Source organism: Zootermopsis nevadensis, unplaced genomic scaffold, assembly GCF_977971745.1.
Source record: "Zootermopsis nevadensis isolate Lab colony 2312 unplaced genomic scaffold, Znev_1.0 Znev_ptg000022l, whole genome shotgun sequence".
Classification (NCBI taxonomy): Eukaryota; Metazoa; Arthropoda; class Insecta; order Blattodea; family Termopsidae; genus Zootermopsis; species Zootermopsis nevadensis.
In genome coordinates, this window is record NW_028259154.1 from 18,644,252 (window position 1) to 18,667,703 (window position 23,452).

General features: G+C 39.7%; 1 protein-coding gene across 1 annotated transcript in view; it reads left to right on the forward strand.

Moving 5' to 3' along the window:
• LOC110834286 (paired box protein Pax-6) overlaps nucleotides 1-23,452 on the forward strand; it is a 113,901-nt gene that overhangs the window by 54,687 nt on the left and 35,762 nt on the right. The window contains exons 4-7 of the mRNA XM_087354129.1: nucleotides 1,333-1,498; nucleotides 7,365-7,545; nucleotides 15,442-15,590; nucleotides 16,783-16,931. Of these exons, the coding sequence (XP_087210255.1) occupies nucleotides 1,333-1,498; nucleotides 7,365-7,545; nucleotides 15,442-15,590; nucleotides 16,783-16,931 (645 nt within the window). The remainder of the gene's footprint in view (nucleotides 1-1,332; nucleotides 1,499-7,364; nucleotides 7,546-15,441; nucleotides 15,591-16,782; nucleotides 16,932-23,452) is intronic.

Sequence of the window (23,452 nt, forward strand, 5' to 3'; positions counted from 1 at the left end):
GGTAGTAATTTCTCAAGAAGGACTCCGCCCTTAGTTTGATATAAGTGCTATGATGTTTATTTCATTCCACTAATGGTTGGTTATTTAAAGACGCTATGTCAACTGCAGATACTACTGACATCATGTTATCAAAGTAGTGGGCGAGGAGGGAGTAGTGTGTTATTTCAAGAACTAACTTCAGTACTATCGCAAACAGTCCGTGTCCGTGTTAACAGATCCTTGGTTTACGTTCCTTCGAAAACGTATTTTGAAGAAATACCTCAACAACAGTATTTATTTATTGTTGAAATTGGCACAAAAATTATAAACTATTTAACGATGTATCAGTAAATATAAAAGTTGGCCCACTTGGAATATTTGACAAGATATTCGTTATAACAACCGTCATTTCTCTCACACTAGACTGGTGAGAAACAGATGGCACAATGATCATGAATGATGGCTAAAATAAATATTCGGAAGAGGGACATTGTTGCCTATTTAAAGGCATTTCCTGGCAGTAGCTGAAGAAAATTACGAAAACCACGAGAAACCAGGTAACCCGGTCAGGCCGTTCTAATCCCCCATCCCAAATCTACAACTTATGAAACCGGAATGGCAATCTAAAGAAAATGCAGCCTGGTACTGTGGATATGTCATTTCCATGCGCTTGGCCATCATGTCCCAAAATTATTTACTTCTAAATCCACTAACAATCCCGCACCTTTTACGTCTTTGCTAAAATAAACCACTCCACTTTGAACAGTTTCTCTTTCTTTGCTGTGACTTACACTTCGACGAATAATTTTTTCTGAGACGTTACTCTTCCTTGAAAGAAGTCGTGAAAAATGAGTCGCGACAACACGGCTAGAAAATAAAGAACTCAGAATAGCGCGATCTTTTTCGATCTTTTTTCGTGTTAGAAGAATTTGCGCATGGGTGCTAGTAGCTTGTGCTTCAAGGTCGATTAAATTCTCTACCCAGACAGTGCAAAACGAGATTAGAAAAAAGTCTGTCTGTTAACTTATAAATAAGTGAAAGACATGAACAGTAAACAAGCATATGAAGATCTATTATGGAGATCAAAGTATAATTTTTTCGGAAACCTGAAAGGCCAGACAATACTTGAAACACTAATGACAATTGTAACTAATGCTGCAGTGCATTTGCACATAAATTTATAAGCCTAGTTCATTAGTAAAATGGTTACAGCAATTCCCATTGTTCCCAAAGCTCCCTCTGGAACCCTGACTGTAGTTGTTCTGCTGTGCTGATTCGGCCCGCACCCCTGGAGCCCTGCCTCCTGCCCTAACTGTAGTTGTTCTACTGTGTTGGTGGCTCGACCCCCCGCAGGGCACAGCGGTGTGAACCAGCTAGGGGGGGTATTCGTCAGCGGCCGACCCCTGCCGGATTCCACGCGACAGAAAATTGTCGAACTGGCACATTCGGGAGCGCGGCCCTGCGACATTTCGCGCATCCTTCAAGTATCCAATGGCTGTGTTTCCAAAATTTTAGGCAGGTAAGAGCACCTTCACTTTTGACACCTCAATAGCTAAGAATCACGGTGAAGAAACTGTGAAGACTGTGTGCTGGTGGTACAGTCAAGTTGCATCATATCGCTCCATTTCTATTACTAATTGCTTGTCATAAAACTGCAACAAAAGAGGATCAACGTAAGGGTTCAATGTCGAAACCTTTCAGAAAAAATACTGTTTTAACAAAAAAGACGTGTTCTTTACTGTAGGCTATCATTCTCCGAAAAATAGTAGGACTAATAAATTAAGCAAAAAATTCCAGACGGTTAATAAGCTTAAAATAACGTGTTTATAATATCCGATAATACTGGCATTATAGACTGCATTCTTCACTATCATGGACAAGGCTATACTTGTAACTGTCATATCTGGGCTGAAATCTAGATGTCATTTATTGTTAACACATCTATTCTGAAATTAAAATAAATCTTCTTCCCAGTTTATATTTAAACAAGAAACAACATTTTCTTGAATCAAACACAGACCTATGCATCACAGAATATTTTCACTTTTAACAACAAATTTTAAAAAGTGTGCCCAGGAGATATGTTTTTGTCTCTAGTTTCTGTCTATTGTACTTAATTATTTAAAAAATAAAAGTACTTGATGCTTCACGAACTTGGCTCATAAGATGACAATTAGAATTATGAATCGGAGTTTTTCAAGTGCTTCGCAGTTTTCTTCACTGTGTTTCTAATCATTATAAAAAATGTTTTTGCCACAATCCCAAATTATAAATATAATACTGAAGTTCTGTCTACATTTTACAAAAGAAAAAAAGAAAAATTCGCAACATTAATCATCCTATTCTGCTGCCGGTCAGCTATGTTTACTATTCCTTATTTCTAATCACAGAGTAAGAAAAGATGAATTTCAGTATATGATTATTATTTGGTATTTGTACATTTTTCTATTTATAATGCATGTATTTATAAACGTAGTTTGTTTCCATTCACGTAACGCGTATTAATAAAGGTAGGTCCAACAGACTTAAAAGATGTGAATTTTAAAGTACGTCTGTGGTGTAGGAATCCTATCAACGCAATGACCCTGTGCTTTAAACGTCACTATAAAGGAAAACAAATATGAGACCGTGATAACAGGCCTGTGATAAGAGTGGCCATAACTTTCTTAGCACTTAGCTTAGCGGGCAAACACAAGTTACAGTACTTCTATAAGTAGTTTATAGATAATATTCTTTATGTAGTTTCTGAAAGCATTCAAAGATGTGTCTTCGAATTCAGTCAACTCACTACCATTTTCCTGTAACCCATGTACAGCTCGCCAAAATAGACTTCAGCAACAGACAAATGAGAGTGTCAGTGAACCACATGAATTTATAAGATTAAATTACGTAATAGTGAACCGAGCGTAGCGCGGCACAAGGAAAAACCTGGCACACTTGTTGTGATATTTGTGCTTGTAATGTTGCGTGTCCCCGGGCCACTTCTGAACGACTCAACTGATCAGTACGGATCCTGCTGATGCTTTATATCTCACCATTGTGCTAGGCCAAGCAAGTGGAACCATTTTTAAAAGTGTCCCTCTGCAGAGGCGCACTTCCCTTGCCGGCGGCAGCAATATTTCCCTCTCCAACGAAAAAGTTCTTATCTCTAACTGCCCATCCACTCCGCCCCCATTCAATATGGCCGGATATGTTTATCGGTAGCTCTTTGGACTTCATCCGCCTCATCCTTCATCCCTTTTATTTCTCAGCCTCTTTCAGTCCTCAGGCTCCAACCGAACGATGGATATTCTCAAACAATTCATCGAGGAGCAGGACACAGATTACGACGTCGATATACTGAGTGTAAGGTGTAAGGTTATCACCTAGCGTGCCGATCAAATTAGATAAATAAAACTAAATCAAAAGCATAACATTTAGTGTCGGAATTGATGGGGCAGGTCACTTAATAGCAGAATCTGACAAAAATTAGATCTGAGAATCGGAATCAATCAGTGAAAAGAAACTCTTACCGCCCTAAGGCGATGCTCAGATACGATAAATATTCTAATCGCGAAACAAAACAAGATTGAATGGTGTATTCTTTCGAAAGGTGATCGTTACGGGACCCAATGCTAATGACGTCAAATGCACAAAAGAGGCATAACAAAGGAAAGAATGGTATCCAAGGCCACTGTAGCAAAAATGAGGACCTATGTCATTGTTGCAATAATGCGATCCGAAATCATTGTTTTAAAAATGTGATCCAAAGTCATCTTCGCAAGTAGTAATGTGATCCAAGCTCAATGTTGCAAGAATGTGAACCCAAGCAAATTTTGCAACAATATGATTCAAGGTCATTTGAAACACTAACGAAAGACGCAAAAGACGGACAGACAGGCGGATATGATTTGGCCCATAAAATGTCTTAGCTTACGCTAAAGCGTACAGAACAGCTAAAAATAGATTCAAAAACAATACGAAGATTTTAACTACATTTTCAACAAAAAGCATGTTTTGGAGACCCTTGTAAGACTCTACATATTTAATATTTTTACTTTTTATTCCCACAGCTGAGTATGAAAAAGTTGAGTGGAGTTCACTGCAGATTTTCTTTAAAACGTATCTTCCTTAATACATTGAAAAAAATAATCAGTATTCAGGCTGTCGTGTATAAAACTACTTATTAATAATGTTATGTTTATGTCATTTGATACGGCTATCACTGAAACGTGGGAATAGCCTTCAAATTCTCCTCTTTAACTAAAGAACTTTTCTCCCAACTCTGTCCTAGCTGTCATCACTTCAAAATAACCCCATCTGGTCAACAAGTGAAAATAACACATGGCACGCGTTTAAAATTTGAATTTTCTGTTTCGTTCTGAAAACACAGTCTCAAATGTTCACACAATCTTCATTTTTGTATTCTTCAGCATACAAAATAGTCTGTCATGTAATGAATGAATGTATGTGATATCCTACCAAAACAAATATCCTTATAGCGTCATCATGAAAGTAAATCCTGAAGTTATTATTTCAAATTTGCACAGAACTCTTAATAACTTCTACTTGTTTTTTGTACTCTACAGTTCGAGTTATTTCTGGCTTCGTTTCTGAAAGGCCAATAAATTAAAAGGCATAAAACCAATCGCCTATTTAAATAATTTAAAAGCACTTAATTTCCCACATCCAAGAACATTATAAAACTCAGTCACATTCATTTTCATGACCAGCCTTCCCATCTTAATCGACAGGTCTATAAGCCAGAGTTTATTATGATAATCCAAAGTATGTAATAATGTTTTCATACTTTTGTGACTCCTGCAAGAACAATTCCTCTATGGGCAAAAATGTCACAGAAATCCAAACAGGAACTTCTCCTCACAATCTTTCGTCTTTCCTGTCCAGCATAGTTCGGCACTTGCAAGCGTGTCACCCAAGTCTTGCCCCCTTAGAATTTCCTCGTCGGGTCCGATGAGCTGGAAAACATCTCATCCACACATAGGCCTATACTTGCACGCTAAAATGACCTATATCCATTTATAACAAGCATAAAAGCATCCAACACTTAGGGTGATTCTATTTAAGCAAATCTCTTCCGTAAGTTTCTTGGGTAAGCTAACTGTATTTACAACAAAGTTTTCAACACTCAACTTTGTGTTCGTTAAATATCTCCTATGAAGTCGGGTGTCCTGACTATGATTTTCGCAGTTTTATTTAGGTCCTGCATACAAATTCCAGAATATTACCTTCAAAGGACCACAGCCTCTTCTAGCTTATCTTCCTTCCATTAATCATTTGAAGCTATATAGCAAATTCAGTTAATATGGTATAGTTAAACATTTAACCTAAGTTGTGCCTGTGCTTAAGCAACACGTCAGGACGGAGGAAGGGGGTTGGACGTAAGACACAACGAAATCTAAGGTAGAGGTGGATGGTCAGTTTCACGCTCGGGCCACTTTTCCACTGAGAAAGGTAACTCCGGCAGGCCTACCAACTGAACAGGATGCTGGGTGGACCCCAGAACCGGTCTGGGCATAATGGCGACGAGAAAACTCTGTCCCTGCTAGGAATAGGAGGAATCCCGTTTTTCGAGCCAGAAACTGGTCAGTTTACTGAATGAGATACTTACAGTCCAGATACCAAAAGCAAGATTGAACAAACCGCCAATTGACAGCGTAAATTTAATTGCAATTCCTCTTACATTCGTCAGAATACCAGTCATTAAAACGGCCAATACTGTAAAATGTTAACACATACCATATTTTTACGAAATAAGAGTGAATCATGAGACAAAGTCCAAATTTAGTCAATGAAGACATGTGGACAACATTCGTGTCTAGTAATTATTATAATAGACATATAAAGTTACTGGTTTATTAGTCGATTAGCACCTACGCACTCAGTTGTCCTATTACATCCGTCTGTAAACCGTAACTGAAGCTGCTCTTGTCCAAAATCCGGGTTAAGTCTAAAGGCCTGTTACTGGATTCTTTTGAAGTTGTATTCACTCTGGTATGAGGTTACATACCGTCCGTTCGGCTTGTTTGGTCTTCACTTGTTTACTTCAAGTAGAATTCACTCGGAAAACATACGAGGGCGTATCTTTTCTCTTGCAAAAATATTTGTCGTTCTTAAGATAATGCATCTCTCTTCTTCCAAAAGAGGAAACTTGAACGAAGAACGAAAGCTGCGTCCAGGGACTGAGTTGCCCTCCCAGCATACAAATGTCTCTAGTTTTATGTAGTATTACGATATTTATCTAGACTTGCACTTATTTCTAAACTAAAGACTGTCATATTTATGCACCAAATTATTTATGCCAGCTCCTATTTTAAAAAGGCTAAACATACGAAAACCTCTATTCACCTGGCGAACAAAACTTAATCTGGCGTTTTCCGTAAAAAAAACTGACAATTTCTGTCTACTCTTTGCTCTGCAATTTCATTAGACACTTACTAATCACTTCTTTTTCTGTCTTCAGCCTAACTTATCGACACTATTCATTTCTTGATCTACTGTATACTCCTCCCTCTCATTTCGGCAACTTCCCTAGTAGCTGTTTCAAAATCGTATTGAAAATTACTGAGAACAGTATTAAATTTACTTTAAATAAAATTTAATAAGTCAGTAAACCGACTGGCTACGGTGTGAGCATCAAAGGTTCAATAACCACGAAGACTTGCGCATGCTTCGCCTAGGAAAACAAAATACTGTAGGGTCTACCTTAATCAAATGTAATGTCTAGACGCTGCACTCTGCTGAAGCATTAACAATTCATAAGTTTAGAGACGACAATTTAAAAGCGATCAAGTTAGTATTGTTTATGTGTTCATGATTATCTTCATTTCCACCTGGCGAATGCCAGAATAGTACTCCAAATAAACCAAGATCATTTCATTCTATACTATATAACCTCTGAAGTTGAAATCAAGTCTTTAAATTATGCAAATATAAATAAAAATTGAAATTGGGATAAAACGGGGAACAGTGAGGTCTGTGTAGGACACAAATACCAGGCAAAACTAACTAATTACAAAATTATAATCTTTTTTGACAAGCTAATAGTCGTTGAACTGGCCAAGAATTTTGCCGGATTTTGTGGATCACGAAGTTGTATTACCACACTCATAATAAACCGTCACTAATCCCTATCCGAAGGCAGTTGAATCCAATCACACACACATAATAATTTCTTAATATCAGTTTTAGTATTATCCTCCCATCTACACCTACGTCTCCCAAGTGGACTATTCCTCTCAGGTTTTTCGATTTAAATTCTGTATCTACTTCTCATCTCTCAAGTGCGTGTTACATGGCTTTTAAATGTCTAAACGAAAGCAAATATAGTTTGTAAACATATGAAGAAAACCGTGATGTTTTCAATATTCTTTTTATGGGTACAGGTACTACGAGACAGGTTCAATTCGGCCGAGAGCCATCGGTGGATCGAAACCTCGAGTTGCCACAGCAGAAGTGGTGAGCAAGATCTCGCAGTACAAGCGAGAGTGCCCATCCATCTTCGCTTGGGAGATACGGGACCGGCTCTTACAGGAAGGAGTCTGCACCAACGACAATATCCCCAGTGTGAGTACCTTAGCTCTTTTTACTTCTAATTAGTGCATGGACTGATCTGCTGCAGTTCACAGTGCAAGCACCGTCGTGGATAAAGTCCGGTTAACGCAGCGAAACAGTACTACTGTAACCGTGTGTTACATAGTTGCCTGGGTACCAAAACAGACCTCTCACCTGTCTATTATCGGAAAACGTACAAACTAAAATTTAGGTGCTGTAATTTTACTTAATGTTTTATACTTCTCTGGTCTGTCACCCAGAGGAAAGAATACGGACAGAGTGTCGATTATCGTCTTCTGGGTTATAACGCCCATACAGAACTTCACGTCGTAACAACCCAGAAGACCACACCACTGAAATTACCTCAAATCTCAAACAGACACAGGCTGAGGGTGTTTGAGAACAGGAAGATGAGAATATTTGCACGTAAAAGAGATTAAGCCGCAGGAGGATCAGTTATTTGTTCTAGTCGCCAAACATTATTACTGACGTTAAATCAAGGAGAATGAGATGGGCGAAGCATGTAACATAAGACGGAGAGATGGAAGATGAGTTACTACAAAATGAATACGGAGCGTCCAGTGGCTACTAAATTTCATAAAAATCTGTAAAGTAGTTTTGGAGATAAAAGAAATGCCTTCACTCTATGAACTTCGTGCAAAAAACACATGAACCTTGTATCGTATTACGAGTAGCCTAATTGTGTGTTAATTTTGGTCTTTGAAACATCTCTACCACCGTCTGTTGTACGTTATTCTACGAAGCTCAGAAGTAAAAACATAAGCAATGTTTTACAACCAAGCTTCATGAAATCGAAGCGATGGGATGCTTTGCTGTCTAGCTCACGGATGGGGGTGGTTTGCCTTGTTGTTGGGGTGCGTTTATATCAACGTTGCCATGGAAATTTACATGCACCATCCAATAATGGCAGAAGAAGACTCCCACCCTACAAGCTTCTCTTCACAACCCTGCAAGAGTCTTTCTTCCCCCTGAGCAAAGCAGAAGCATCTTTTCTTTATAACAGAGGCTGGGGCGAGAGAAAGAGAAAGTGGAGGGGGGGCAGGAAGCGACTAATGTATGGCGGAAGCTTGAAATTGAAGTTTTAAACGCTGCAAAAGCAACGGCAGCAGCAGGTTAAAAGGCAAGGAGAAATGAGGGGGAGGAAAGAGAAGAGAAGTTAGAGCTTATGACGCGAGCATCCCAGAGACCTGACGGGGTCAATAGGTGAAAGAACGACATAAGGACAGATTAAAACCGTAAATAGAGATTTTATGGAAGACTTCGATCTGTATTGCGATTCCGAGTAGGTAGTTACCAACAGGTGACAGAGTACATTTTCTGAAAGCGGTATATGATGAAAATATGTATCATTTATCCATTCATAATTGATAAATTGTAAGTAAATTTACGTGATCTTTGTCGAATGTTATCACGCAAGACGTGAACATGTGTTCCAACATTCAAGGCTGTAATTGTGCGTCATTTAATACTATGCAGCTTACAAATATGAAAATGTTTATTCAAGGACCTGCAATTGTAGCTAAAAGCAGAGGTTGACACTGGCATTGTAAAGTAGATTCTATGGAGCCAACACGCTTCACTGGTCCACACAGCTTCCAATCAATGTCGGAGATTGTCTCGATTTCCCTCCCACGTGCTGCATTACCATGGCTCTTAGTTGCTCCGCCCAGAAGTACTTACCAACCACACTCGCAACTACATTTCATAAGTACATGCAGTAACTGACAGCTTGCCCGTCTACAATGGTTGCTTAAATTAGGGCCTATCTAGGTTTTGTTGCTTGCATATGAAAACCCTTCGGAGACCAGAAGCAAATGGGAAAACAATATTAAAATGGATTTCGAAAAATAAGCTTTTGAAAACACTGCTGTTAGGGTGATTGAATCAAGAACATTGAGGTGGGTAAAACTTGCAGCTAATATTAATTATATCAAGGTGTGGATTTAAAAATAACCCCGAACATTGCATAAAATGCATTATTCTCAGAAAGTGCACTAATAATTGTGTGAAACTGCACGTCTTCTTCCATGACAAAGGCGAAGAGATTGTATGGCTGCTGGTATGGTCATTTGGCGACCAAAAATTTTAGCAACTGCACTGCGTTTAAGGCATGTTTGTCTCTCATTTGAAAGAACCATTACCTCCTCAGATTGCCTCGTTTATCTTACTCGCAGGCCACTGAGGCGGACTGCATGTACGCGTAAGTACATTCAGACAGGCCATTTAAATTCTAGTTGCCTGGAAATCAACAGTTTACATCTGCATACATTTTAGTTATTCACATCAGTAACCAGAAGAAAACCGTCATTTTTTAAAGATACCGTGGATGTACGTAGCCTGCCAAACATTACACAGACAGCGAATATGAGAATCGATTTCACGGTCTGAACTGAGTAGGAATCGGCTATAGATACGGGTTTGCTATCTACGTTCTTCAACCGTCCAACAAGCCCTTTACGTTTCTTCTATACTGCAGGAATAAAAGCCACTTCCGTTATTTTTAGAAAATATATAATACTTTTCCAGTTTCGAAAATAAGTTACTGGTCATTAAAATATGTGTCACTTTCTTTCACAGGTTTTAAAAAATGACAATACCAAATAGGCCTATAACGAGCATTTGGTAGACTGGCACTGCATTTCTAAACGACTCACAGACACGACTGTAAACAAAAACCGCTAGAAGTGGGTCCTAGACTGTCACTCTCTTCTGGCATTCGCGTTACGAGCAATCCGATTCTAGGTACATGCTTCCTGGATTAGATCGTTATAAGAGTTTAAAAAGCATGCTCTCAAGTTGCTGGCTTGGAAACGGTAGTAACATTCTGAATAGACCCGTACAAAATACAGGTCTATAATGGAAACAAATAATACGGAATTCTTGTAGTGGCAATATTAACGAAATATTCAATTCCTCTTGTACAACAACCAGAGTTGCGCGGAATTGTGACAGAAAGACGATTCTATCTTCCGTAATCATTCCAGCGTGCAGAATATGGAGCGATAAGACTTGAATGTCGTGTATGTGATCTAGTCTCAGAATCTGTGCTCCCCTTGAAGCGCTCCCATTTCATTTATTTTTATCCCTTCCTTGTATCCCTTTTCTCGATCAGTAGCCTGTATTCCACATGCCGATCCTCCGACTTTCCCCGGGAGTGTGTTCTCATCCGCGCGAAATTCCGGCAAAATGCAGGGGCAACGTCGGGCGGAGGGCCCCCGATTTCACACACGGGCTACTCGATACATAATGCATCAGAGGAAGACAGAAGAGAGGGAGTCGAGGGAAACAGAAAACTGAAGGGGACAGAGATGCACAAGGGATCTGAGACTCAAGACTTATTACACTATCAGTTTTGGACGGACTTCAACTGTGCCATCATCACACACACTACAGCTTATAATATCCGCTCCTTCTTGATTTGTAGAATGAGTGATTAATCGTTCATGGATTTTTTGGTTCAATTACAGACGTATTTATCGATTGGTTAATTTCGTGGGTGAAGCAGAGACTGGCTGATTCAATATTTGTTTTATCAAGTTCTTAACGGGTTAAAAGTCGATTCAACTTCACTGCTTATTCTTGACAAACCAACATAGTAAAGACAATAGGAAGCAATTGCAAAAGTGACTGATAAATTACGTGACCGATTTATTAATTGAGTGATTGGATGATTCACTTATAAGTTTAAAGCGTTGAATATCATTTTCCGCGTTCAAAGTCGGAGTTCTCCAATTATTTTTCCCGCGTTACTTGCTTCAGTTATCAGATGTCCGATTAGCATTTTGTTCTTTCACTGAAACTGATAATGTCTGTGTCTAAATAAACAACAGACTAACTTTACGGAGAAGAATCCTACTTGGAAAGCTTTTGCTCAATAATTTCCAATTATTTTATAGAACCCAAAGATGCATTACGGAGTTCACATTTTAAGAACTTTTTAGTATTATTCTGCCATAGTCTGCATCTGCCACGTAATATTTCTCTTTCAGGTCTTCGTACTAACTCTTATGTACTTGATTGATCACCCAAGAAATACTTAATGAAGAATACAAATTAATAACCCGTTATTGGAAAGCAAACTTGAAATCGATTATCTAGCATATGAAATAAACAAACTAACACTGCAGTAGGATTTGCAGTTGTCGTTCACAGCACCAACTGCTGACCGCACAAACATTCTGATCTCGGATTTGAGACTTTCGCGGCGAGTGCAATCAATAAAATCTTCTCGGGCAATCAGCCACTTTTGCTGGTTACCGTAGTAAACCGACGTTTCGAGAACAAACTCTGTCCCCATCTTCAGGGTTCTGATCTGACTGGATCCTCGGAAGTAGCCAGTCATATCAGAACCCTGAAGATGGGGACAGAGTTTGCTCCCGAAACGTCGGTTTACTACAGTAACCAGCTAACGCGGCTGATTGCCCGAGAAGATTTTACTGATTCTGATCTCGCTTCATCCCAGTTGTGGTCCTGGCCTAGTGTAATGTCGCCTTCAAAGTTCGTTGGTTAAGAGTTGGGAAGGGGAAGCTTTTTCCGACTTAGATGACCCCTTGACCCCAGAGCGTCACAGCAAGTTGGGATGCACGGGGCGCCAGCAACCGATTAGCAATGCAAGTGTCTGAGAGGGTGGGAGTCACGCGCCGGTCCCCTGACCTCATTACCATACGGTTACACTTTTTACTGCACAGACTTGTCTGCAAACCAAGCAACCAGAACTGATGTTTTCATCAAAAGCACCCATTTTTATTTCAAACCATGCAGTATGCAGCCTATAAATAAGGCGTTTGATGTAAGCTAACGTGTAATTCTGGCAAAGGTCTAACAAAAAGCCTGAACTTCAGACAGCACTACCTCAAACACATTTGCTTTTCATGGTCTCTATTTATAGAATACTGTGTATGGTTTAAAGGGCATACTACGAAATTAGAGCAACAGATACAACGATAGTTTGTCCTTTTACTGACAGATATCGGTTACTGTTATTTTTAATATTAATAACAGTGGCAGAGAATGAACCTAAAACCCTTTGAATGCAGAAAATAAGTTCAAAGTTCAATTCCAACAGCAGTTACTAACATAAAAAATAAATATAATAAAAACATACTTGAGTATAGGCAATGGTCAAGAAATTCTCAGCCTTTCTTAGAAACCGTAGTTTTATTACAGTGTTCACAAGAGCCAAGAAGTGGTGTCTCCCTGACCACGTTGAATCAAATACAGACGGTGGTATACTGCGTTGTTGCGTAGTGTAATATTTTGTTGTGTGCTGACGTTTCGGAGAAACACGCTGCCTGCATCTTCATGCATAAAAGCCAGATATATTTTTCCACCCATCGCCGTGAAAAGGTTAAATTCATTTACACGTTCATATATTGCACTATTTTAAAGTAACACGGTATATGCTCCCTTCTACGTCTAGCTCTCCCAAGTAATCTCTTCCCTTCGACTGTTCAGGTCAAAACTGTGCAAAGCTTATTTCATGTTTTAGCAAATTTATTCTTCAAACATAAAATAATAAGCTTGTCCAGGGGAGTAGGATTACACAACAGACTGAAGTGTTTAGCCCAAATGGCCGCACGTTCAGAATGATAAAAAAAACTGTCATAAATACAAGCCTATCAAAACCTAAATTCTATTTGGACCTTTACAAGGAGCTATAAAATACGTCACTCACGGCTACGAGAGGCCAGCGTCATTGTCATGCTACTTTGTTCGTCAACGGTCCAAGACTTGTCAACATTGAAGACCTCCGGGTGCTGAGAACTGATGTTTAACGACAAGCCCACCAGCGCCTCTCTTACAGAACTACATAAACTGCCTAATATTAGCGGAACTTTACCGATAAAATACCCACGAAAGGAGTCTTTAAAAATCTCTTACGGACTACAGTACATATATGTTCAGTGGCGGACAGCAATGAACTTTCGGGGGATTTCTTAACTAGCTGAGCGGCAATCAGCTTCTCAAGAAGGACTCTGTTCCATGGAATAGTTACTCGTGCCTCTCTGAGAGTAATAAGGAGAATATTTGGACACGAAAAAGTGGAAATAACAGGGAGACGGGTAAAATTACGTAACGAGGAACTTCTTTCCGCTGTTAAATGCTAGAATGATTAAACAACGACAAATGCGATGGACGTGACATGTAGCAGGCATCGAGAATATTAAATATGCACGCTATATTTCCGATCTGATACGGATATGATAAAGAAAGATTATGCAGTTTCCAAGGATGGGAACAGAAATTGTTTCATCTCAATGACTAGTTGACTCTTGGGCAATTTAATGACGCTGTTTCCGCTGTACAGGTTGAAAGAAAAATATGTAACATTCGGGCGGCTAATACCTGGCCCATTTAATTAGTTTCTAACATTCATTAGGAGAGACTGAGTAAAATCATGCAAATCCTCAGTCGAGATAGCCGGTAGTCTGGTAAAGATTCGAACAAAGGACCTCCCACATTCAAGTCTGGAGAGTTCTAGCCTAAACGAACCTGCTAATTGCGTCTTATTTCGCACAGCATAACACGTGATTGTGCAGTCTAATAGAACAAATTGTGAGTCGCCTATATGACGACTAAAAGAGCTCAGGGACTCACGATTTATTGAAGGAGCCAATATTTTAGTGCCTTCTGTCAAACCTCCTTCACGGTTTACACTCCATGATACTAAGGACTTCAGGCACATAATATAAACCATTCATTTCTTTCCGATATATAAATGACAGAAGAAGACGGTGGCGGTGGTAGAAAGGCAATGCAAAAAAAAAATATAATAATCAAAAGAATAAAAAGCTTCCAAAGAAAAGAAGAGGTGCAGTTCGTAAGGGGATGGCGGTCTGGCGCAGGGCGGTTCAAAGATGCAAGCATGATGAATAGAGTGCCAATAGTGCAAGTAGCACCCCGGGGGTGCTCTTATGCGCCGAAGGGGGTGGAGAAAAGAGAGGGATGTATTGTTCACCCTGCATAGCAGCGCCACGTGACACCAGGGTAGACGACTTTGCCTCGCCAAGAAATAATATAAATATAAGCCAGATGACGAATCTTCGAGAGTGGAAAGTAATAATGAGACGTGGATGGATCCGCGTCCTGGGGACTGAGTTGTATCCGGATCTGAAAACGTCTTCTTTAGTTTAAGACTAAGCTACATTAAATTGTTGGTTTCAGTAAAAAAGGGAATCTGATATTTTTCACACTTCAGGTTACGAACCTAGTGCCGCAGCTTTCGCTTAAATATTTTCGCACTCAGCTATAGCCTATAAAATTATGCCTGTACAAAAGGCATCAATTTCGAAATATCCGGGAACTTAAATGTTACATGAATTTTACTGAACATTTCGGAGCCAGTTAAATAAGTAACCGCTACTCCAGAAATTCCCTTGTTTTATGTAAGCACAGTAGCTGTGTTCTAATCTAGTAAATCCCAGTTCATGTATGGACAGAATATTTTCTAAGATTAATTTCAGCATTATTTTTATATTTTCATATACTTCCAACGTCTTATATTCTCTTTAGACTTTGCGATAAAAATATTCACGCATTTCTTCCAAAGTTCTCTCAAATCCCCATTTTACTCTGAAACTACTATGCAAAGGACAAGAGCTACAAATTACTTAGCTTCTCAGTAAACAGCTCCTTCCAGTCCCGTAAAAATCTCTTAATTCCGAGCAGGCCATTAGTTCAGAAGCGGAACTCGATTTTGCAGTCAGTTGTCAACGCTTCGGAGGAACATAACGCCTCCACTTCAGGGTGACCTGAGGAACTGGAGATAATACGTCCATCCGAAACGTTGGTAGCTACCTGCAAGATCAGAAGGCGTCACAAGCCACAATCGACATCTTCACGGTCGTGAGAACTTCAAACCGCAGAGGGCGCTGTTCTGTTTTGCAGGTGTCTTCCATCAACAGAGTGCTACGCAATCTGGCGTCCCAGAAGGAACAACAGACGCAGTCGCCGCCCGTACCATCGCCCGCGGAGTCTGTGTACGACAAGCTACGGATTCTGAACGGGCAAGCGGGCTGGCCTCGGCCGAACCCCTGGTCAGTTACACAGCAGTTTATAGCGACTAGAGAAAAGCATTAACCTGAACAAGCTCATTAGACCAGGTTTCGACATTTTACTAAACCTGAAGACTGAAGAAGCTAAAGTCTAGACCCCCCACTGGACACGATTCAAATTCAGTTTCATCCGTCTACCATCTCTCGGTTTTTTAAGTGGTCACTTTCCAAGAGGATTCCCCACCAAAAATCCTTATACATTCCCTTATCCTAACTCCATCCACACGCTCATCCGATCATAGTTTCCCATACGCTAATTCACCATAGTAACAATGCTAGGTGACCGTGTAAATCAGTTTCTCGTAGCTCAATATTCTAAACTGTTTATATACTATCTTTTTAGGTTCGAATACTTTTTGGAGCTTTATGTTTTCAAACATTTGTTATTTATGTCGAAGTAAAGAGGTCACGTTTCACACCCAATTCAAGATAAAAACATACTAAATAAATAAACTGAGAGAGGTTCCCATTACAAGTATTTCCACCTTACGCACATACATTTCCCACTTTCTTCTTTCTTCTATAAACACGAAATTACAAGTAGGCCTACATCTTAGAAGAAAATTTATTGGCACAATTAGTAGTCTTTCTCAATATGATCTCTTCATGACAGTTGTTTCTTTGTCTGTTACTTTCAATTAACTCTCCACCCCACCGATTAATTAGAGGCAAAGATAGGCTAGTAAATTACAACTGTAAATAAATTATAGAATGGAGAATCCGGGTAGCCATATCCAAACCCTATTTCACAATCTCAAATTAAAAAATAAAAAATCTCCTTCGGCTTTCATAAATTAGACGACCCCTTGTGGCCTTTTCTGATTCAGACTTAGTTCTGAGTCCTTAAATATTTAGTACGACCCAGACAGGGAACTGGCCCATCGCAAGGCTTCTGCCTAGAACAACGCATGCATACATCCATGCTTCGAGATGGACTCAAACCCGCGATCTTATTGCTGTAGCGGTTGACGGCAGCACATGTGCCTAAAACCGCGCCGTCGCTGTGACTGGTTATAAATCCTTTTACGAAGACCAATTGCCTGACCTTACTTCGCGTTTCAATCGCGAAAAGTCAGTCTTCATCTCTTAGCTCATGATGAATATTCCAGGAGGTATCTTCGCAATAAAGTTAACACACAATAGCAAGTGACTCACCAACTGCCTTCTGCTACAGGTACCCGGCGACAGGGGGTTCCCCGTTCCCCACGGCGGCGCTGCAGCCAGCGGCGAGTGTGAGTCCTGGAGGTGGACATCACGTGGTCACAGGTTGCACCATTGTTCCGGACCCGGACAACGACCCGGATCTGTCGGCAGCCAAGAAAGGTAGGACACTGTACTACAGCTCCTTGCCAGATGTTTTTATGTACTGATGTGATGTTTCTGACACAAGTCATTCAATTCATTCTTACGCAACACATGTATAATTTTTAATCGCATACATTCAATTTAAGCCAAATCGTACCTTTCATTTACCCTCTGAAGCACAAGGTTCATCTAAATAATATTTAATAACTCAGTTCCTAACTCAAAGAAAATACAACAAAGATAAAGTCTAAAGGTTTGTTATGATGGCGCCTAATCGCTGTTCATTCTCAGAATCATACAAAACTCAAAAACACCCTGTAGGCAAAATACAGAGTTACTGAACATTAAAATAGGCAGTACAAATAAAAACTATCACTGTGTTTTAAAAAGTTACGGGTTTATGTAACATAACAATTCAGGAATATCACGGTCACTAAAGATATTGCTCAATTGTATGGTGTAAAATTAATTTATCTACCGAAATATTTATAAAAAGGCATACTATTGTTTAATCCAAAAACTGCGTCAGCCAGCCTATATCGGAGATCAGATAATTCTTGTTTAGCAAAGGGTAGAGGAAACAACTCTCCAGAGCGTACGTCGAAGACAGAAAATTAAAGTAGTCGTGTGGGAAGCGTTCCATCCGCGGGGAGTTGGGCCCCAACCCTCTGTCGGTGCGTGTATTGACAGAGGCAACAGGGGGGCTTATTCCACCTCAGCTGGGCTCCAGATTAAAAAGAATCTGAAAATATTTCGCATAAAAGCTACAATCTACTACTATTCACTTTGGAAACTTGTACTTCGGATTTTGATATAACTGCTAAGAAATTTTAATTTGCATTTAGACCGTTATCCTCTCCGCGTTTATGATTGAAAAATCTCGTTCAGAAATATCGACTTCTTTTTCGATTATCTAATATGTTTACTGTTATCTATTAATCTTAATCAATATCGGCAACAGAAATTGTTATCATGCCAGTTACAAATCGCTGAACTGTGGGTCAGAATACGCTTTGGATATTCCCAGCATTGGACGAAACTCAACTGGCAAGAGACGAGGATGTTGTAAAGCCAGATACTTACAGGAGGTCACTGAGTAAGAGGTCAAATGTCACATCGTAATCCATTATGAGACTAAAGGGACGCTATCCTTCCTAATACCAAGCGCTGCCAATTGGAACTTGTAGCGCTAATTCAGTCAACAACTGCTGTAATATAATCTTTAAGATGTTATTAATTTCTGTCCATACCTAAATACAAATGCGTAAAGACGAGCAGGCAAAACATTAAATTCTTAAACTCAGTTTTAGACAGATACGTGTGGTTAGTTCCATCCTTGTGACAACTTTCTGCCTGGGGTAAGAGTCTCCAGTAGCCACTGGAAATGTGGATGGGAGGACCCCGGTGTATCCTGGACGAGGCAGTAAAATTTTAACGCCTCTGACAGGTAACGGACACCGGCCGATAAGTCCATATCCCGACAATGTATCGACTAAACTATAGCCTGATAGTTCCTAATATCTTAGAAGCAGAATAAAGAACACATAGCTTATATCGGTCGTAGAGATGTAAATTGAAGTGGCTCAGAAAAAGATCCATTATTCGGCTGTTGTTACAGTAAAGAACCTTCAGGTTCGATACCAAAAGGAAACTTCCCGAACCACAGGGTTTGTCACAATGTAATAAACGTATATATTTAAACTTTAAATGCATTCTTAACATATTACAGTATTCGCTACTTTCAACATATGAATGATTTGTCTGCTTCTAGTGAAATTCCGTGTAATCCAGTTCATATATACCCAGTTTGAATACCGTTATCCTTAACCTACAACTAAATTTGCCAATTAAAGTAAATTATCAGCCATAGAATTTAACAGCAAACCGCTCTGTTACAAACACAGAAGCACGTCCTACCACCGTGAGAGCACCCATTTTATTAGGCCTACACGACGAACCATTTCCAGCCGTTCCAGTTCTAAAATAAGAACAACTAATTGACAACAGACACACGCATAATGTCCTCAGAATTCTAAGTTACTTAATATTTTAACGGAAGCAGTTTTAATAAATTTTTATTATTATATCGACTTAACCTCAGTTATTTGTCATTTTGAGCACCCGGTGTTTACAACAGGGTGGGGGGAGTCTCTTTCCGAGTTCAATTTGATGAAAATACCCTCGCATCCGCCACGAATCTTGCGGCAGAGGCAGGAACAGCCGGATAAAGCTAGCTGGCTCCAGGGAATTTGAATTATAACTTGGAAACTTTGGGGCAACACACAGCAAAGACGATGCCAAGAGTTACATGAGAGGAGGAGAGAGGGTGAGGGGTCGTGAGGATGGGAGAAGGGGTAAGAGGTTGCGGAAGGAAACGGAACTCATCTCCGAAGATTTCAAACACCGAGGAAGTTAAAGTTTTGCACGGAGTTGTAAAAGAGTTAAAATGACTGTAATGTTTATGTTCTATCCCGTGTGAAGAGACAAACAAAATGGTTAGAGGTGTTTCCACTCATGATACTATAGACCTCGGCTTTCAAACAGGCACTGACTAACAGAGTGGAAGAAAACCAGTGGGGAATTTAGGTAAGCGATTCTCACGCCAGTTCCAGTGCTCAAGTTATTACATAATATATTTAACTTCAGTAAGGACGTAGTATATTTCGTGAGAGTTGAATCGAGCCTGATGTAAAGCATTCTACAGAAGGTTCAAATATGGCGTCACAAAAACAAAAGATATTATAATATGCATATAATAGATTACATTAGTTCTAAAAGTAACTCGTAAACCTGGTCTGATATGTATCCAAAGACTAACATGAGCAATAATTTAATACTTATAAAAATTAGTGACTTACTGTGTGCATAAATTAAATTGGTAAATATTCCCACTACCTTATAGCTGTCAGCTATAACCACAGAGCACTCTAACGTCGCCACGTTCGTAATTTTTAACACGAAAATATTCTTCACATAAAATTTGTAGCTGTGTTAATTTATAACCTACACCACATTTCACGTGTCTATGTTAAACGGTTCAATGAGCTGAAAAAAGTTTGGTTACACACTTCGCATACTTACTTACACCATGAAGCCAACAGTCGCTCAGCCATTTAAGAAATTCCCAACATTTTATGGAACCCGAAGGTTCTATGGGAGATAGGAGTTGAAGGAGACTGGATTTTGTTGACCCAGGACAGGGTCCGGAGAAGGGCTTTGGTTAATTCGGTGATGAACCTTCGGGTTCCGTAAGCCATCTAGTTAGTTAGTTAGACAGGAGAAGAAGCATACACGGGCCGTACTCCGCAACGCGAGCCTTAGCAGAATAGCCACGTTATGGGCCATCAGAGCTGTGTGCATGCACGCACGCGCACACACTACACTCGATCACCCTACTCTATTTAACAATTCGCATAGTATTTTTGCGTGGTAAAAGGAAACGTTCTACAAGCAACATGTTATTCTTATTATAAATTAACAGCAATTATACGTAGTCAGTTAAAATGAGATAAAATAACAATATAAATTCCAGCAACGTTTTGACTAAAGTAGTCTTGGCATATAAACGTAAATAATTCGTAAGACATTAACTACACGAATATGAGGTAGACCTTTTGAAGTATACTAAGCTAAGTACAGATAAAACTTAAATATTATTTACAAAAAAATATTTTATTTCACCTTAATTGTATATTATTATAATTACTGTGTTATAAAAGCAATAGAATGTATAATTTCGTAAGTCAGAGCACAGGGTAAGCTAAACAGCTGAAAGTCGCCATTAAATAAATTATGAATAAAACAACGAAACGTCTAACATAATTAAACCGCCGAACGATCTTTCAAGGCGAACTTGTGAGCTTAGAGTAAGGCCCACCTCAGACAGGTTCACGGCTTCCAGAGAGTGAATCGAAAGTAGGAAAATTTTGTTAACTGGCCTCAGAATAGAAAATCACAATCCAAATCAGGAAGGCCTACGTGCTGCTTTACTTGATGACGATAAGCGCTGTGTGCACCAGGGGACAAAACTGTGCCCCACGTTGGAGTTGCTTTAAGGGCTGTGCGAAGGGCGCATGTTATAAACTGGGCGATATTAAATTTCTGGAATTTTGTGGCGTGGCGTTGAGTTCGTCTAAAGATGGTACAGACTGTTACAGCTGTTGGGAAGGGAACGGGTGGTCATTCCACTTGAAAGTCTCGTGCGCGCTCTGGGGGAGGAAGCAGGACTGAAACAGATATTAAAAACTCATCCCAGTAGCACGTTAAGTTCTTTTATAACAATAACTGATGTGTTCACACGAGAAGTACCTCATTCGACATGCAACTGAAATTGTTTAAAACGTAGTTGTCAGCTTTGGATTTAATTTAAATACACATTCTCCAACAACAGTATCTGCCTGCAGTAAACCAATTATATTTGTTTATTTAACTACGATCTGTATAGTATATAGCGTCTAACGACTGGGTGGTTATAAATTAAAAAGTAAAGTGGAATAAAGAGTTCTTGGTCACATTATTTTACTGAGAACCGGTTGAATGTCTACGTGTTATCATTTTTACCTCTAAAAAACTAAATAAAAAACTTTGGGACGTGACAATTGTTCGCCACATGTAGAAGGCAGTGGTTTTACGGCCAGTCATATAAGTAAGGAAACGCACAAAACCTCACCCTGGATATTTGGTATCCAGACCGAGATTCGAAACCGGAATATTTTAAATATGTACATTAGGGATAGGATTGTAACAACTGCACATTGACGGTCTGTGACTATTTATACCACAGCATGACAACAGGGCCATTGACAAGAATATAGCCTTTCATATAGAAGTATGTGGCATGCATGGGGAATAATATTAGTCCTAAACACTTGATGCAAAGCTACCATCAAGGAAAACGAGACAGGCCTGTAGGCCTAGATATGACAGAAAAACTCTACAATGGATCTTAGTGAAACATGCTGTAAAGATTTAAACTGGACTGCACTGGCTGACGACGGGGCAAAAGTGCGGGGGTTCGTGGTGGTGTACAGCGAAATCAAATGTTATGGACCATTCTGTATTGGTAACAGGAAGCATAAAGCAGATCGACTCATAGACCCTATCGTGTTAACGCTAAGTGCATCAGGTGAGAGGATGATGGGGTAATGAACCTGCGTCATTCCAAGATTGTCAAGGAGCAGCAGGAAAGAAAGAAGTCCCCAAGGAAGACACCGTGGAAGTGACGTCACATTGTCGTACTCCTCCCCCCCCCAGGGGTATTGATCTCTCAAGTCCCCCGTGGCGCCTTTGTCTCTCTCTCCCCTTTTCCTTTTGGGTGTCGGAAGTGTGGCAACGTGCCGCCCTAAAGACGTGACAACACTGAGGGGAGAGAAGCTCTTCCAACACCCAGCTAACAGTGAACTAAAAATTATCATTATATAGGTCCAAACACTCCAAAAATGGTATCTTTTTCACAGTTCTTCAACTGTTCAATTGGAAATTGCGGGGCCCCGACTTTGTATTCGCCTCTTCCGAAAAGTACATCGGAGATTGCCTAGCAGAAACTAGACCAGTAATCTCAGGTACAAAAATGCGTTTTCAAGTAAGCCATTGGTACAGCTGAGAATGTCTGTTAAAATCGTTAACACGTCTCCCTAACAAAGTAATTCCAAGGAGTAAAGTATGCTCAGGAAGTCTACTCCGTCTTTTATAATTAAGACGTAATATTATGTTGTAAATTACTCTCTCGATTTTCACTTTTAGATGCCGATAAAACTTAGAAAAAAGCCTCAGGATTGTCAATAACCCGGCTGCGATTCAAACCTGTTACCTCCCTGATATAAGTGTGTCGAATTATAGCTAAACCATTCTCCTAGGTGGCATGTCAATAGCACAGTTAATCTGCAGTTCAAAGTTTATACGTCCGTAATAAGATGTAATTATAAGTTAATTTATTTTCTTTGAATACTTTTCTCAGCTACTCGATTTTGAACGATTTCAATCTCTGTTTTTTCTCTCACCGAAATAAAAACCTTCACACAAGTCAAGTTGTGTTTTAATGTTTGGGTTCTTGGAAGAGAAGCGAGATGATAAAATATTCGAGTAAGCCTATACGATAGCTTATGTTTCCCAAGTTCTTTTTCCATAATTTCATAATGAATATTTCAGTAACATAACTGAAGATCAAACATCGGTAATACCAAAGTCAGCCATTTCACACAACCCTAGTCAGTTCCACCCACCTCACATTTTTAGTCTACTATTCTAAGACCAATTCAAAATGATTCCCCACAAAAATTTTGTACGCATTCCTTATATACATATGCATGAATAGTCCAGAAGAAATTCTGGACACCATAGTGAGGTTGAACTCCCTAAACAGTTGTTCTGTATCGGAAACAAGTCAGTGAAGCTGTTTGGGATTACAGAGACCTATTTACAGGCTGCAGCATCCAACTACAGTAACCAATAAAACCACAACATCCACGCAGAGCAAAATGCCAGTGGTCAGTGAGATCAGCACAAAGCTTACTTGTGTTGCGCACTCTGCCGGCCACCTT